Genomic DNA, 18,222 nt, shown 5'->3' with positions numbered 1-18,222 from the left:
TTGGTGGCTATCACTTCAGCCAGAAGAGTTTCCGAGCTCCAGGCGCTCTCATGTCGAGAGCCTTTTCTGCAGTTCACTGAGGCAGGAGTGACTATTCGCACAGTGCCTTCCTTTCTGCCCAAGATTGTTTCTCGCTTCCATGTGAATCAGCAGCTCTGTCTCCCTTCCTTTCGTAGGGAGGACTACCCAGAGGAGTACTCTGCTCTTAAATATCTGGATGTGAGACGAGTCATCATCAGATACTTGGAAGTGACCAATGATTTCCGGAAATCGGATCATCTGTTTGTCCTGTATGCAGGTCCTCGTAGGGGTCTGCAGGCTGCTAAGCCTACAGTGGCAAGATGGGTCAAGGAAGCCATTGCAGCGGCTTATGTGGCCGCGGGGAAGGTGCCGCCTATCCAGCTGAAGGCTCACTCCACAAGAGCTCAGGCGGCCTCGATGGCAGAGGCCGGTTCCGTCTCCTTGGAAGAGATATGCAAGGCGGCAACTTGGGCTTCGGCCCATACATTCTCCAAGCATTACCGCTTGACTGTGGCTGCTCGGGCGGAGGCCCAGTTTGGAGCTTCAGTGTTGCGGTCAGGGATTTCTATGTCCCGCCCTGGGTGAGTACTGCTTCGGTACATCCCACCAGTCTATGGATTGATCAGCTTGATGATATGGAAGGTAAAATTATGTATAATCATACCTGATAATTTTCTTTCCATTAATCATAGCTGATCAATCCATAGCCCCTCCCAGATATCTGTACTGTTTTTATTCTGGTTGCATTTCAGGTTCAAGTTCAGTCTTCAGTTACTTCAGAAAGACTTCGTGTTCAAGTTTTTTCACTTGGATTCTTCAAGAGTTAAGACGAGTTTGTGTTACAGTGAGCTGCTGCATTCCTCTCCCCTCCGTGTTACGGGGCTGGATTGAGACTTAAAATTCTGCCGGCACTCCCTCCCGCTTCGTGCGGCTGTAGGGCAGTTTTGTACCCCTCCCGCTTCGGCGGTGTTAGGGTCAGTCAGCTCCTCCCGCGGTTGCGGTTGCAGGATAAGCCAGATCCCCCCGCATCGGCGGGTGTGGTGTCCCTCCCCCGCTCCGCGGGGATGAGCTGGACGGATTCCCCTCCCCCACTTGTGTGGGGATGAGCTGGGTTAATTCCCCTCCCCCGTTTCGGCGGTGGTGAGCTGGGCAGAGTGTCCCTTCGTGGGTGTAATTCTCTAAGTGCTGAGTCCTGCGGATGGAGCTTTGATATCGACATACTGAGGAGTTTCCGGCAGCACATGACCACATATAGGGAGGCAAAAGTTTGCTCTCTATCTCCACCTGCTGGTAGATGGACACAACCACCAGTCTATGGATTGATCAGCTATGATTAATGGAAAGAAAATTATCAGGTATGATTATACATAATTTTACCATAAAGATAAAATAAAAGAACATAAATAGAAGTGTGATTCACGGTTGGATCAATGAGGATATAAGGAACACCATTAATGATTTGGGACTCAGTTCCCATATGGTGGAAACCTTTAAGAAATCTGAAGATCCCCGGACACATTAAAATATATGTATGGATCCATCACTAATACGGAAACTGTTTTAAGGGACTGATTTATATAATTAATCAATATGTGTTTGGGAGATTGACAGTACAACCTTTACAAAGGCAGCAGTGAATATACACAACAGCATCCCATGGGAAAAGCCAGACAAGTCAGACTCCTAGATCCCCACACAAACCACATACCAACATACTCAGTCACATGCAGAAAACAGACCAACCCTCATCAATTACAGAATAAAGGACCAAAAATTATAAATTATTATTAGCATTTGTATAGCCTGTAACCCGACATTAGCCCTTCCCTAAACACCCCTATCCATCCATCCCTGTAGCCCAGTATCAGATTTTCCCTTCCCTACCCCCTCAATCCATTCCTGTAGTCCAGCATCAACCCTTCCTTTCTTTACCTTACCCCCCCTAATAAATCCCCATAGCCCGGTATCAGCCCTTCACTTCTCCCTACCCTACTCCCCACCCTTCCCTGTAGTCTAACGTCAGCTCTGTCCTTACCCCCCCCCCCCCCCCCCCCCCCCACCGTGGTCTGGCATCTCTGACTCTGGTTCCCCCACCCTGAAGGACACCAGCATTAAATAAGACTTTTTTTTTAATGTTTCAACAATTTTATTACTGACAGCATAAAGAAAGGGAACTGCACATATGCAATGTAAGTACATTAACCTCCAAACAGAGTCCACTACTTTCATCAAATACACTCCAAGATATACCATCATCAATCTTTTAACTTTTAGCCCCCCCTCCCCTCCCCAACATTATAATCAGCAAGTAAATCACCCTTACTTTTAACAACTTATTGTCCAGTTTACATATTTTATCAGACCTTGTCTGATAACGCTTCTTCAAAGCCTAATTCTACCAATTAAAATAACTTCTAGTTCCCCTCTTTACCTTAAACACTCCATCCCTCCCTCTAATCTCCCCAACCCCCTCTCAAATCCTCCCCCTCCCTCGAGACCTCACCTCATCTCTACTCTCCGCTGTTGAGCTCTTAAAGTCCCGGCGGGCTCCCCCCCCCACCCCCGGAACCAACCATAACCCCGAGAGATTAGCGGCCCAACCTCAGTTTTAGGTTACAGCGAATGCTACATACCTGTAGAAGGTATTCTCTGAGGGCAGCAGGCTGATTGTTCTCACTGATGGGTGACGTCCACGGCAGCCCCTCCAATCGGAAACTTCACTAGCAAAGGCCTTTGCTAGCTCTCGCGCGGCCATCTTCCCGCCCGAACCGGCTCGTGTTCGTCAGTCCCGTATGTAGCAAGACAAAGACAAGGGAAGACACAACTCCAAAGGGGAGGCGGGCGGGTTTGTGAGAACAATCAGCCTGCTGTCCTCGGAGAATACCTTCTACAGGTATGTAGCATTCGCTTTCTCCGAGGACTAGCAGGCTGCTTGTTCTCACTGATGGGGTATCCCTAGCCCCCAGGCTCACTCAAAACAACAAACATGGTCAATTGGGCCTCGCAACGGCGAGGACATAACTGAGATTGACCTAAAAACTTATCCAACTAACAGAGTGTAGCCTGGAACAGAATAAAACATGGGCCTGGGGGGTGGAGTTGGATTCTAAACCCCGAACAGATTCTGAAGCACTGACTGCCCGAACCGACCGTCGGGTATCCTGCTTCAGGCAGTAATGATATGTGAATGTGTGGACAGATGACCACGTCGCAGCTTTGCAGATCTCTTCAATAGTGGCTGACTTCAAGTGGGCCACTGACGCAGCCATGGCTCTGACATTGTGAGCCGTGACATGACCCTCAAGAGCCAGCCCAGCCTGGGCGTAAGTGAAGGAAATGCAATCTGCTAGCCAATTGGATATGGTGCGTTTCCCCACAGCCACTCCCCTCCTGTTGGGATCAAAAGAAACAAACAATTGGGCGGACTGTCTGTTGGGCTGTGTCCGCTCCAGATAGAAGGCCAATGCTCTTTTGCAGTCCAATGTGTGCAGCTGACGTTCAGCAGGGCAGGAATGAGGACGGGGAAAAAATATTGGCAAGACAATTCACTGGTTCAGATGGAACTCCGACACTACCTTCGGCAAGAACTTAGGGTGAGTGCGGAGGACTACTCTATTATGATGAAATTTGGTGTAAGGGGCCTGGGCTACCAGGGCCTGAAGCTCACTGACTCTACGAGCTGAAGTAACTGCCACCAAGAAAATGACCTTCCAGGTCAAGTACTTCAGATGGCAGGAGTTCAGTGACTCAAAAGGAGGTTTCATCAGCTGGGTGAGAACGACATTGAGATCCCATGACACTGTAGGAGGTTTGACGGGGGGCTTTGACAAAAGCAAACCTCTCATGAAGCGAACAACTAAAGGCTGTCCTGAGATCGGCTTACCTTCCACACAGTAATGGTATGCACTGATTGCACTAAGGTAAACCCTTACAGAGTTGGTCTTGAGACCAGACTCAGACAAGTGCAGAAGATAGTCAAGCAGGGTCTGTGTAGGACAAGAGCGAGGATCTAAGGCCTTGCTGTCACACCAGACGGCAAACCTCCTCCATAAAAAGAAGTAACTCCTCTTAGTGGAATCTTTTCTGGAAGCAAGCAAGACACGGGAGACACCCTCTGACAGACCCAAAGAGGCAAAGTCTACGCTCTCAACATCCAGGCCGTGAGAGCCAGAGACTGGAGGTTGGGATGCAGAAGCGCCCCTTCGTCCTGTGTGATGAGGGTCGGAAAACACTCCAATCTCCACGGTTCTTCGGAGGACAACTCCAGAAGAAGAGGGAACCAGATCTGACGCGGCCAAAAGGGAGCAATCAGAATCATGGTGCCCCGGTCTTGTTTGAGTTTCAACAAAGTCTTCCCAACCAGAGGTATGGGAGGATAAGCATACAGCAGACCTTCCCCCCAATCCAGGAGGAAGGCATCAGATGCCAGTCGACCGTGGGCCTGAAGTCTGGAACAGAACTGAGGGACCTTGTGGTTGGCTCGAGATGCGAAGAGATCTACCAAGGGGGTGCCTCACACTTGGAAGATCTGGCGCACTACTCCGGAATTGAGCAACCACTCGTGAGGTTGCATAATCCTGCTCAACCTGTCGGCCAGACTGTTGTTTACGCCTGCCAGATGTGGCTTGGAGCCACATGCCGTAACGGCGAGCCCAGAGCCACATGCTGACTGCTTCCTGACACAGGGGGCGAGATCCGGTGTCCCCCTGCTTGTTGATGTAATACATGGCAACCTGGTTGTCTGTCTGAATTTGGATAATTTGGTGGGACAGCCGATCTCTGAAAGCCTTCAGAGCGTTCCAGACCGCTCATAACTCCAGGAGATTGATCTGCAGATCGCGTTCCTGAAGGGACCAGCTTCCTTGGGTGTGAAGTCCATCAACATGAGCTCCCCACCCCAAGAGACACGCATCCGTAGTCAGCACCTTTTGTGGCTGAGGAATTTGGAAGGGGCGTCCCAGAGTCAAATTGGCCCAAATCATCCACCAGTACAGGGATTTGAGAAAACTCGTGGACAGGTGGATCACGTCCTCTAGATCCCCAGCAGCCTGAAACCACTGGGAAGCTAGGGTCCATTGAGCAGATCGCATGTGAAGACGAGCCATGGGAGTCACATAGACTGTGGAGGCCATGTGGCCAAGCAATCTCAACATCTGCCAAGCTGTGATCTGCTGGGACGCTCGTACCCGGGAGACGAGGGACAGTAGATTGCTGGCCCTCGTCTCCGGGAGGTAGGCACGAGCCGTCCGAGAATCCAGCAGAGCTCCTATGAATTCGAGTCTCTGTACTGGGAGAAGGTGGGACTTTGGGTAATTTATCACAAACCCTAGTAGCTCCAGGAGTCGAATAGTCATCTGCATGGACTGTAGAGCTCCTGCCTCGGAAGTGTTCTTCACCAGCCAATCGTCGAGATAAGGGAACACGTGCACTCCGAGCCTGCGAAGCGCTGCCGCTACCATAGCTAAGCACTTCGTGAACACTCTGGGCGCAGAGGCGAGCCCAAAGGGTAGCACACAGTACTGGAAGTGACGTGATCCCAGACGAAATCGAAGATACTGTCTGTGAGCTGGCAGTATCGGGATGTGTGTATAAGCATCCTTTAAGTCCAGAGAGCATAGCCAATCATTTTGCTGAATCATGGGAAGAAGGGTGCCCAGGGAAAGCATCCTGAACTTTTCCTTGACCAGATATTTGTTCAGGGCCCTTAGGTCTAGGATGGGACGCATCCCCCCTGTTTTCTTTTCCACAAGGAAGTACCTGGAATAGAATCCCAGCCCTTCTTGCCCCGGTGGCACGGGCTCGACCGCATTGGCGCTGAGAAGGGCGGAGAGTTCCTCTGCAAGTACCTGCTTGTGCTGGAAGCTGAAGGACTGAGCTCCCGGTGGACAATTTGGAGGCATGGCGGCCAAATTGAGGGTGTATCCTTGCCGGACTATTTGGAGAACCCACTGATCGGAGGTTATGAGAGGCCACCTTTGGTGAAAAACTTTCAACCTCCCCCCGACCGACAGATCGTCCGGCACGGACACTTTGACCTCGGCTATGCTCTGCTGGAGCCAGTCAAAAGCTCGCCCCCTGCTTTTGCTGGGGAGCTGTGGGGCCTTGCTGAGGCGCATGCTACTGACGAGAGCGAGCGCGCTGGGGCTTAGCCTGGGCCATAGGCTGTCGGGAGGGAGGACTGTACCTACGCTTACCAGAAGAGTAGGGAACAGTCCTCCTTCCCCCATAAAAACGTCTACCTGAAGAGGTAGATGCTGAAGGCTGCCGGCGGGAGAATTTGTCGAAAGCGTTATCCCGCTGGTGGAGCTGTTCTACCACCTGTTCGACTTTTTCTCCAAAAATGTCCGCTCGGCAAGGGGAGTCCGCAATCCGCTGCTGGATCCTATTCGGAGGCACACAGCCATGAGAGTCTGCACATCACCACACCTTGAGCAGCGGCCCTGGACGCAACATCAAAGGTATCATATACCCCTCTGGCCAGGAATTTTCTGCACGCCTTCAGCTGCCTGACCACCTCCTGAAATGGCTTGGCTTGCTCAAGAGGGAGCATGTCCACCAAGCCCGCACATTGTTCCGCATGTGGATGCTCGTGTAGAGCTGGTAGGACTGAATCTTGGCCACGAGCATAGAAGAATGGTAGGCCTTCCTCCCAAAGGAGTCTAAGGTTCTAGAGTCCTTGCCCGGGGGCGCCGAAGCATGCTCCCTAGAACTCTTAGCCTTCTTTAGGGCCAGATCCACCACACCAGAGTCGTGAGGCAACTGAGTGCGCATCAGCTCTGGGTCCCCATGGATCCAGTACTGGGATTCGATCTTCTTGGGAATGTGGGGATTAGTTAGAGGCTTGGTCCAGTTCGCCAGCAATGTCTTTTTTAGGACATGATGCATGGGTACTGTGGACGCTTCCTTAGGTGGAGAAGGATAGTCCAAGAGCTCAAACATTTCAGCCCTGGGCTCATCCTCCACAACCACCGGGAAGGGGATGGCCATAGACATCTCCCGGACAAAGGCCGCGAAAGACAGACTCTCGGGAGGAGAAAGCTGCCTTTCAGGGGAGGGAGTGGGATCAGAAGGAAGGCCATCAGACTCCTCGTCAGAGAAATATCTGATGTCCTCCTCCTCCTCCCACGAGGCCTCACCATCGGTGTCAGACAAGTTCATGAACCTGTGTCTGAAGCCGTGCCCGACTCGACTCCGTGGAAACACGGCCACGGTGAGAGCGCCGAGAGGTAGACTCCTTCGCCAGCACCGGCGAAGCTCCCTCCACCGACGTTGTCGGGGAGTCTTCCGGGGAGGCAGCCGCAGCCGGTACTGCAAGCGGTACCGATGTCGGAGACCTCACCCCGGGCAAAGGGCCAGCCGGCGCCTCGCTCGACGGTACCGGTGTCGCAAGCACCCCCGGTACAGGAGGAGAAGGGCGCAACAGCTCTCCCAGAATCTCTGGAAGAATGGCCCGGAAACTCTCGTGCAGAGCGGCTGTGGAGAAAGACTGGGAAGCCGATGCAGGCGTCGAGGTCAGGGTCTGTTCCGGGCGTGGAGGCGGTTCCGGGCTGTCCAAGGGGGAGCGCATCGACACCTCCTGAACAGAGGGTGAGCGGTCCTCCCGGTGCCGATGCGCCTACTGGGTGCCGACTCCCTCGGCGACCCAGAGCTCTCGGTACCGAGGCGGGAAGGAGACCGGTGTCGATGCTTCTTCGATTTCGTCAAACGAAGCATGTCACCGGAGCTTCCCGGTACCGACGAGGAGGACGTAGAATCTAACGTCTCTTCCTCGGGGCCGAGGCCGAAGAAGGTCGGTCTCGGGGGGGGGGGGGGGGGGGGGGGCTGTACCGCAGGAGCCCTCAGGGCAGGAGGAGACCCACCCGAAGGCTCACCGCCACCAGCAAGGGAATGGACAGCCCTCACCTGCACTCCAGTCGAAGCACCACCGTCCGATGACATCAGCAACAGCGGAGGTCCCGGTACCACCGACGTCGACGCAGCCTTCCGATGTCTCGGTATCGACGATGCAGAGGGTCGAAGCCTCGATGCAGTCGATGCCGAGGTCGAAGACTTTGATGCTGTCGACGTCGATGCACTCAATACGTCCCGTGCTGTTGTCGACGAAGAGCCCGAGAACAACACGTTCCACTGGGCCAATCTCGCTACCTGAGTCCTCTTTTGTAAAAGAGCACAAAGACTGCAGGCCTGCGGGCGGTGCCCAGCCCCCAGACACTGAAGACACGAAGCGTGCTTATCAGTGAGCGAGATTACCCGGGCGCACTGGGTGCACTTTTTGAAGCCGCTGGGAGACTTCGATGACATGGGTGGAAAAATCACGCCAGCGAAATCAAAATTCGTGATGATGACGAAAGGCACCAAAAATAAGGGAGAGAAAACCCGTACCGAGGCCAAAAAAAGGCCGATCCCGAAAGCGAAAGGAAACTTACGCTGGGGGAAAAACTGGACACACGGGAAGGGACAAGACCGAAAGGTCTCTCTCTTTTTTTTTTTTTAGCGAAATCGCGAAGACGCGCGAGGGTCAACTTGAGGGGCACGAAACGGCGGCAAAACACGACCGTCCCGAGCGCGGACAAAAGAAGACTGACGAACACGAGCCGGTTCGGGCGGGAAGACGGCCGCGCATGGGCGCGCGAGAGCTAGCAAAGGCCTTTGCTAGTGAAGTTTCCGATTGGAGGGGCTGACGTGGACATCACCCATCAGTGAGAACAAGCAGCCTGCTTGTCCTCGGAGAAAACAGGTTAAGCAGTAAGCTTCGCCCGCGAGGACTCAGTCCCTGCAGGTATTGATTCCAAACTTGCATAAAACATTTTTTCTGTTTCGGGGCCCCCTTCGCCTCCCTGGCTTCCCATGTTGCCAGTACATGCACCTGATTCCTCCATTGCCAGTACGCAGGAGGTTCTGAGGATATCCAGTTCTGTAAGATACTCTTTCGAGCCACCAGGCAGACCTTACGACACTAAATCCTAGACTCCTTGGCCTGTGTCTTGAATGCTGTGTGTCTAGCACAAAATGATCCCAAGTCCCGCCCACTGGCATTCTTAGGGTTTTAGTCATGTATCTCTGAATCTGCCCCCAAAAGGGGCGTACTCCCGGACAGCCCCAAAAGGTGTGATACAAAGTGTGAGGCGTATGATCACATCTGACACACTTTGCCTCCCCCGCAGCTCCCATATGCCCCCCACTGCTGACCTGACATATATGCCCGCATAACCACCCCATGCCCACATTCTCGCAGTCTCTCATCTACAGTGACAGTCGGTATACTGTTCAGTGTTGCCCCAATATCCCACCCCACCAATGACCTTCCCGATTCCTTTTCCCATTTTTGTATAATATGCCGAAGGTTTTTTGACGGGGCTCGCTTCACCAGTGCTTTATATAGAGATGGACTTTTTTTTTTTTTTTTTTAATGTTCTGGGCACTGCAGAGCCCACCTCCAACCAGAAACTCACCTATAAGAAATTTAAATTTTTTTTTTTTTTTTTATTTTAACCCAGACACTGCAGAAACCATCCCCACCCAAAAACCAACCGTGACAAATATAGTAAAACCTTTTTTAAAATTTTAATTTGGGCATAATAAAATTTATTGGTGGTGGGTTTCTGGGTGGAGGTCTGTTCTTCACTGCCTAAGGGGGAAAAAAAAAGTATATTGAGTGATTAAATATACCTTTTTTTTTTTTTTTTGCAATATGCAGTGAAAAACCCACCAGCACCACCAGTCAGCATTACACTGACTGTACATGTTAAAATTAAAAAAAAAAAAAAAATGTTTTTGTTTTTTTTTACCTGGCAGCTGGGCTTCAGTGGTGGCAGGTGGTGCAGAGAGCTCAGCACTCACTGTGCTGTGTCATGTGTGTTGTTTGTGGGGCCACGTGGGAGTGCTGACTAGGCCTGGGGGGGGAGACTGAACTGCAGGGCACAGAATAGAAGAACCACGATAGCGACACTGACAGCAGCTGGCACAGCAGATTTCTCCACGCAGTTCAACTGTGGCGCTGTGATGCAAACTGGGGAGGTGGGGGACAGAGAGTAAGGAAAAGTAGCACAGAACCGGATGGGGAGTAAGGCTGTGAGAGACGGACTGCAGTAGCGGCGCCAGCGTGCAGCTGCACAGTGTGGGTAGGTGTCATATCTATTTTATAACATAAACCCTAAGTATTTTTACTTAAATTGGATCCTCAGACTGTGGACTTAACCATAACTTTAATTCTGCCCCATGAACCACCCTCTTCACAGGATCATTAAAACATTTTTTAAAAGATTTTTTCCACTTGATATGTCAATTCTCCACATGTATTTAGTGTTCAATATTAAATATTAATACTTTAATACTGAGAATTATAAATACAAATGGAGAACTGGAGAATTGATATATAATTGAAAAACATTAATAATGATCCATGAAGAAGGTGGTACATTGGGCTATGGGGGGAGGGGAAATTCATCAAGCGCCATTAGGACCTTAACTCACATTACTTAGCCGTTAATGCAACCTAAAGGGCCGTGCCTCTTGACTTAACATACAGCAATCATATTTAAGTTGCCGTGGGTTAGTTAGCACCGAGATGCAAAATATGCAAATGCGTAGTTTGCATCTCATTACTATGCAAATACCCTAATGTGACTTGTAGAGATACACCACACATTGTGTTAGGGCCCAAAAGTCACAGTAAAGTATCCACAGCTTTTTACTGGGGATATTTTCCTGCCCAGAACCACTTGGCCACATAGCTATATAACTATCCTGGGCAGTTCCTCATGTACCAAAGCAGAAGAAACTACACACATATAATCCTGTTTTCCTCTATGCTCACCTCGGCACACGTATAAACGCAGGTGCTTCGAATGCACCATGGCCACACATAAGCCTCAGAAGAATCTTCCTGACCACCAAGGACTGAGGACTAAATAGCCTATCATTGTATGCATGTGTGCTTTTTTCAAATACCAAAAATATCACAACACACATTCAAACTCCTCGCAGATCTCCTTGTGACCCAACATGGGACCAATTCTCCAAACTATCGAAAAATATCCTGTAAACACCGACTTCAAATCCTGGGTGGGATCTGGGCCAGCTTGGAGGGACTGAAGGAAAGCAAATTAGCACGTAAGGCCTAATTTCTCTTCCTTAGCGTCCCTCCAAACCGGCCCAGAAAGGACTAATGAAAATACCAAAGCAGTGAAATTTATGGGTGGAACCTATGAAAGCCCGCAGACAACACTTTAGCTCCAAAATCCACATCCTGACGAGCTTGAATATCCACTCTATAATGTTTGATGAAGAAATGCAAAGATGACCAGACTGCTACCTTACACATTTCCAAAGGAGGAACTAGCAAGCTCTTAGCCCAAGATGTCACTTGACAACTAGTGGAATGAGACTTCAGGGCCTTAGAGACTGGCTTGCCATTGAGAAGAAATGAGGAAGCAATGGTTTCTTTAATCCAGTGAGCTATAGATTGTTTGGAAGCTGTGCCCCCTTTACAAGGATCTCCCAGGAGGACAGAGTCTATCAGACTGACAGAACTCCTTCGTCCAGTGCAGATACTTCTTCAACACTCTCCTAACATCCAGCTTCCACAAGCATCATTGATCCTCTCAACCCTTATGGGCCCCCTAGGACAGGCAAAGACACAGGCTGACCGAGATGAAAAGGAGGACCGAGATGGGCAGAAGCAATGGTACTGGGCACACCACCACCTTCTCCTCAGAGAAAACCAAGGACTCCCATGAACAACAGTCTGCAATTCAGAAACATGTCTGGCTGAGGAAATTGCAACCAGAAACACTGTCTTCAGAGTAAGATCTGTAATTATACAATGTGAAACTGGCTCAAATGGAGGACTAACCAGAGCAAACAAAACCAGGATGAGGTCCCAAGGCAGAACAAATAAAACGATGAGGATGCCAGAAAAGACTGAACTTCCTTTAAGAAAACAAGACGGTGCCAGGGTGAACCACTAGCCCTGAACTTGACCTCGAAAACAGGCTAGGGCAGCGACTTGCAACTCGAGAGAAAAAGGGCTAGGCCCTTTTCCAGACTGTCTTGCAGAAAATCCAAAATCTGAGAAACCGACGATTTCAGAGGTACCACACGGTGGTCATCACACTTGTTCTCGAACATACACTAGACCCGAACAAAGGCCAAAGAGGTAGATCTCATCCGCATTCTCACCGGACCGTGAATCAGAAGCACCTCCGACACCAGAAGATGAAGGGAATCCTCTGCCACCAGACGCAGTAAGTCTGCATAACATGGCCATCTTGGCCAGTCGGGAGCCACTAACACTACCGGCCCATCATGGTCTCGAGCATCTGAATGATTCGACCCAACAGAGGCCAGGGGCAAACACAAAGAAGACTCAGAGGCCACAGTTGCAGTAGACCATCTATGCCTTCTGAGTTTTGGCCTTTCCTTCGACTAAAGAAACAAAGCCACCTTTCCATTTTTGTAAATTGCCCTGAGATCCAGCATTGGAAGACTCCTGCGGTCTACCATTGCTTGGAATGCCGCTTGTCCCAGGCTCCATTCCCCCCGATCTAGTCTATTCCTGCTCAGAAAATCCACCTGAACATTTTCCACTACAGCCACGTGAAAGGCTGATAGGTCCAACAGATAGCTCTCTGCCCAGTCCATGAGAAGAGTCATCTCTTCCGCCATCTTGGTGCCACCCTGATGGTTCACATATGCCACCAATGTAGAATTGTCAGACAGAACCCTCACTGCTCTGCCTTGGATCAGACTTTGGAACACCTGAAGGGCATCTTCTGCCGACCAGTCACTGGACTAGCCGACATGAACAATGGGCCCCCAGCCCCTAAGACTGGCATTGGTAGTCACTATTGTTCACTCCAGCGAGTCCAGGCTGACACCCTTTTTATCAGGTTGGAGGAAATCTATTTATTTATATCATTATTTAGCCTGTCCTCCCAACAGAGCCCAGAACAGGTTACAAGAAAAACATACATAATCAAATAACAAAAACAAACAAAAAACCCAAATCCATACAAAACATAAAATGCTAAAAATAAAAAATAAAAAACAATTTGATAAAATTAAACAATTTTCACAGAAATCGCATCATTAAAGTACAGTATCACCTAATTTTCCTAAAAATCTATAACCCTTAATTATAGTTTTAGCAACTTTCCTAAACCCTAATAAATTGTCAATTAAACTACAGAAGGGAGGAAGCCTATTCCAAGAAAAGGCAACTGAATATACGCAGAAAAAAAGCCTTAGCTGGATGGATGGGACTTGATATACCACCTTTCTGTGGTTACAATCAAAGTGGCTTACACATTATAAACAGGTACTTATTTTGTACCTGGGGCAATAAAGGGTAAAGTGACTTGCCCAGTCTCAACAGGAGCTGCAGTGGGAATTGAATCCAGTTCCCCAGGATCAAAGTCCAATGCACTAACCATTAGGCTACTCCTCCACAAAGAATCTTTCTTCTTGGGACCACAACATGCATTTTGAAACATATTTAAGAGATCCTATTCAAAAAATACTCAGGAGCCATCTCATGAAAAACTTTAAATCCAAAGACCAACAATTTAAACAAGCAATGCTCAAAGGGTAACCAGTGCAAAGTAGCAAGAATTGATGATAGATCACAATGTCCTGAGTTAATCAGAATTCAATCACCAACTGAGACTGCATCACTCCCAGCTCCTGAGGAGCAACTGCAAGTCCAAGGACACCACCTTGAAAGGAGAGAGTATCCCAGACCCAAGAACACTTCATCCTCAGAAGAGATTGAATCTGGTCCTGCAACTTTCACATTCTCATTTCCAGCAGGAAAACTCTGCCCTGCACAGTGTCGAAAAGAACTCCCAGGTATTCCAAGGACTGAGCTGGCACCAGATGACCGGCTTCACAACTCAGCTCAGTGACTCCAAGAACTATACCACTTGCTCAGTGATGACTGCTCTGCTGTTGTGACTTGGCTCAAATCAACCAGTCCTCTAGATAGGGATGCACCAGGATGACCTTTTTTCGCAGTGTGGCTGCCACTACTACCATGAGGAGCCATCATGAGGACAAAAAGGAGCACACAAAACTGATGTCACCCCAAAATAGCAAACTGAAGTGATGTGCGGGACAAATTGGAATATGCAGGTACGCCTCAAGTCCAGAGAAGTAAGGAATTCCTCTGACCGTACTGCCACAATCACAGAGCGAACAGCTTGGGACCTTGAGGGCACAATTTACCCCCTTCAGGTTGAGGATGGGCTGAAAGGTACCTTCCTTCTCTGGTAATACAAAGAAAATGGTGTAGTGACCCGTCCTGATTTCTTCTCGATGGAGTGGGGGACCAGCATATCTCCAACAGCCTCGGCCTTGCTTTAAGGCTGACAGGGAAACTCCAGAAAGGCATCCGATAGGGGTCACGGAAACTCCAGAGCATAACCTCCAGGACCCACTAGTCAGAGGTGATCTGGGCCCACCTCCAAAAGAAATCCTGCAAGTGAGATCCCACTGCTACTGGAGGCTGGCCCCCACAACTTTATTGGGGCCCCCGTTTCTGCTAGGGGCTAGAATCTGACTTTTTGCCTCTGTGATGATCTCCCTGAAAGGACTGGGACTACTGAGAAAACCTTTGACCTCCTCCAATTCTGCCTGGCCTAAAATGTCTGACATCCCGAAAATGACCTCTCATCAATGAAGCTCCTCAAACCCCCTTCCCCCCTCAATCTGAGGCAATGCTCTGGCACATGAGGAACCTTTGTCTCCCCGAGACACCTCACCAAATAACAAGGAGTCCTTAAAAGGAAGTTTGCTCAACTTGGATTTAGAGGTTGCGTTTGTTGACCATCAACAAAGCCACATAGCTCTTCTGGCTGCCACTCTTAAGGCTACTGATTTTGCTGAAATCCTCAGCAAATCCTAAAAAGTATACGCTAACAACGCTGAGCACATCTTCAATTTGACAACTTCTCTCTCCAAAACCTTTCAGACTAATGAAAAAATATGCCCTAGCCAAATGGCCCCCACAAATAGCCGTTTGGACTGCTAGGGCTGAAACAACAAAACTGCGCTTCAGGAGATCAGTTTCTGCAATTTCTCTCTATGGAACACTCACCATATGTCTTTATAAAACATGCAAAACCTAGGTGCCTTCCTGACCTACTAACCAAAGAGCTCCGTTATAAAATTACTCCCATGATATACATGTTTAGCAGCCAAATATTGCCACTTATACACACACATATATATATAACTAGATTCTACAAATTGTGCCTAAAAAACACAAGCTGATTAGCTTATCAGCGCTGATTAACTTGTCAAGCAATTAAGTTGCATGCACAGATCAACTACGCGTGCTGATTTGCGTGGCAACTTTAGTCGCCGTTTAAAGAAACTGGAGGAATATATGTAACTTGTATTGCCTTTTTCTGCCATATAATTCTAGATGTATAACACAGCAACAGAAAAAAATGACCAAGGGGGTAAAAGAGGCACTCAGGAAAGACAAGGCCATAGCGGAGAGATTAAATGAATTCTTTCATTCGGTCTTCACTAAGAAAGATGTGGGGGCGCTACCAGTGCCAGAAACGGTAATCAATGCTGATGAGTCAGAGAAACTAAAACAAATCTCTGTAAACCGAGATGTAATGGGGCAATTTAACAAACTGAAGGGTAGCAAATCACCTGAACTGGATGTTATACATCCCAGAGTACTGACAGAAATGAAAAATGAACTTGCAGAGCTATTGTTAGCAATATGTAATTTATCTTTAAAATCCTGAAGATTGGAGAGTGGCCAACGTAACACCAATTTCCAGGAAGTGATCCGGGAAATTGTAGACCAGTGAGCCCGACATCGGTGCCAGGCAAATAGTAGAGACATAAAGAACCAAATAACTGAGCATATACAAAGGCATGGATTAATGAGACAAAGCCAACATGGATTTAAGTCAAGGGAAATCTTGCCTCACCACATTTTTTGAAAGGGTGAATAAATATTTGGATAAGGGTGAGCGGTCAATATTGTGTATCTGGATTTTCAAAAGGCATTTGAAAAAGCACCTCATGAATGACTCCTAAAGAAACTAGAAAGTAATGGGATAGGAGGTAATGTCCTATTGCGGATTAAGAACTGGATAAAAGAGAGAGAAAGGAGAGTAGGGTTAAATGGTCAGTATTCTCAATGGAGAACGATAGATAGTGAGGTTCCCCAGGGGTCTGTGCTGGTACTCAACATATTTATAAATGATCTAGAGATAGGAATAACTTGTGAGGTAATTACATTTGCTGTCATAAAAAGTTATTCAAAATTGTTAAATCGCAAGAGGATTATGAATAATTGCAAGAGGACTTACAAAACTGGGAATCCAAATGGCAGATGTTTAATATGAATGCAAAGTGATGCATGTGGGAAAGGGAATCCCAAATTATAGTTAAGTGATGCAAGGTTCCACATTAGGAGTCACCTAACAAGAAAAGGATCTAGGTGTCGTCGATGATGATACGTTGAAACCCTCTGCTCAGCATGCAACGGCAACTAAGAAAACAATAGAATGTTAGGAATTATTAGGAAAGGAATGGAAAACAAAAATGGGAATGTTATAACGTCTTTCTATCGCTCCATGGTGTGACTGCACCTTCAATACTGTGTACAATTCTGATCACATCTCAAAAAAAGATATAGCAGAATTAGAAAAGATACAGAGAAAGGTGACGAAAATGATAAAGGGGATGGGACAACTTCCTTATGAGGAAAGACTAAAGCGGCTAGGGCTTGTCAACTGGGAGAAGAGACAGCTGAGAGGAGCTTGTATACCTTTTTCAAAAAATACTAGGACTAGTGGGTATGAAGCTACTAAGTAGTAAATTTAAAACAAACCAGATGGTCCATCCAGTCTGCCCAACAAGGTGGCCATAGTTGTACCTGCCACTCTGAGTGTAGGTCATTTAATCTTGCTTTCATTCTATGCTTTTTCCATACAAGGATCTTCTGTGTTTATCCCATTTGTCTTTGAATTCTGTCACTGCTGTTTTTGTCCCAACACCTTCCCCAGGAGTGTATTCCAGGTTTCCACAACCCTCTCTATGAAAACTTATTCCTGATGTTACTCCAAGGTCTACCACTCTGCAAACTCAATCCATGTCCAAAATTATAAGTTCAGCTGCCCTGAATTTTTAAAACCCTTATGCATTCAATACTGATGCCAAATGCATTTCAATACTCACCCATATACAGGAAAACACTTCAACTTTAATATTTAAAACAATAGTCAATAAAAGTACAGATAAAACAGGCTCTCAAACAAAGAAGTTTAATGCAATGGGGCACAACCAGGAGTGGAGCAGCCTAGCTGACCTCTGATGAGAATATGCACCACTCTATGATTTTTGTTTCAAGACTGCTACAACCCTCTCCCAATGTGCTTCAATCTTACCCTACAGCAACTCCTACTATTCCAATACTGGTAACACTTTTATACATTACTCATAGTACGAGACACAGTTATAAAGCTGAACTGCCATTTTCATAAGCTTAAGTGGAACCCAGGACCCCACTCTTACCGGCTTATGTGGTCCCCGTAGAATGTGAGCCCGGGCTCCCTCACAGGCTGTCCGCATGGCATGGAGAGGTGGGGTGCCCAGCAGATCTGTGATAAGGTCCAGCTGTTTTATTCCCAGAGACAGAAAAGAGGGAGAGAGGAAGAGGAGGAAAAAGGTGAGACTGAGGACGCCTTTCCCCATGGTATTTTCAGTATTGAGCAAAAGTTGCTTGAAGTACTGAGAATATTGTAGAGAGGGATTATAGTAGCCTATCCTACTGTCCCTACAATGAGCTAAGAGGGGTCATGCAGCATGGTAACAACACTAAACATTCAAGTAAATCTACTATACATAGCTGAAGATCACAAGATTTCTGGTTTTTGGACTGGCCAAGTCCAAATCCTAAAATAAAAACTAGTGAAATATTATAGCAAGACCCGAAGAGGGCTGTTCTTGGAAAAAAAATCCCTCAAATATCACAGAATTGAAATTGTCCGAGGGAGTGATCAACAATTACTTGAAATGTTTAGCTGAAGTTATTACTGCTCAAGGAGGTGCCACCAGTTACTGACTGAAGAGACATACTTTTTCACACATGGATACTTATTGTTGAATCTTTTATTGAATAAAGGTATCAAAACATTCTTTGTGGCTGAGCTATTTATTCAGTGGTGCTTTCTC

At 47.9% G+C, this 18,222-nt stretch overlaps 1 protein-coding gene across 1 annotated transcript in view; it reads right to left on the bottom strand.

The window, feature by feature from the left end:
- LOC115474059 (serine/threonine-protein kinase NLK2-like) overlaps positions 1–18,222 on the bottom strand; it is an 80,771-nt gene that overhangs the window by 31,290 nt on the left and 31,259 nt on the right. The window contains exon 7 of the mRNA XM_030209358.1: positions 17,563–17,664. Coding sequence (XP_030065218.1) covers positions 17,563–17,664 — 102 coding nt within the window. The remainder of the gene's footprint in view (positions 1–17,562; positions 17,665–18,222) is intronic.

Source organism: Microcaecilia unicolor, chromosome 7 (genome assembly GCF_901765095.1).
Source record: "Microcaecilia unicolor chromosome 7, aMicUni1.1, whole genome shotgun sequence".
Taxonomy (NCBI): domain Eukaryota; kingdom Metazoa; phylum Chordata; class Amphibia; order Gymnophiona; family Siphonopidae; genus Microcaecilia; species Microcaecilia unicolor.
This window is presented reverse-complemented; position numbering and strand designations above follow the sequence as displayed.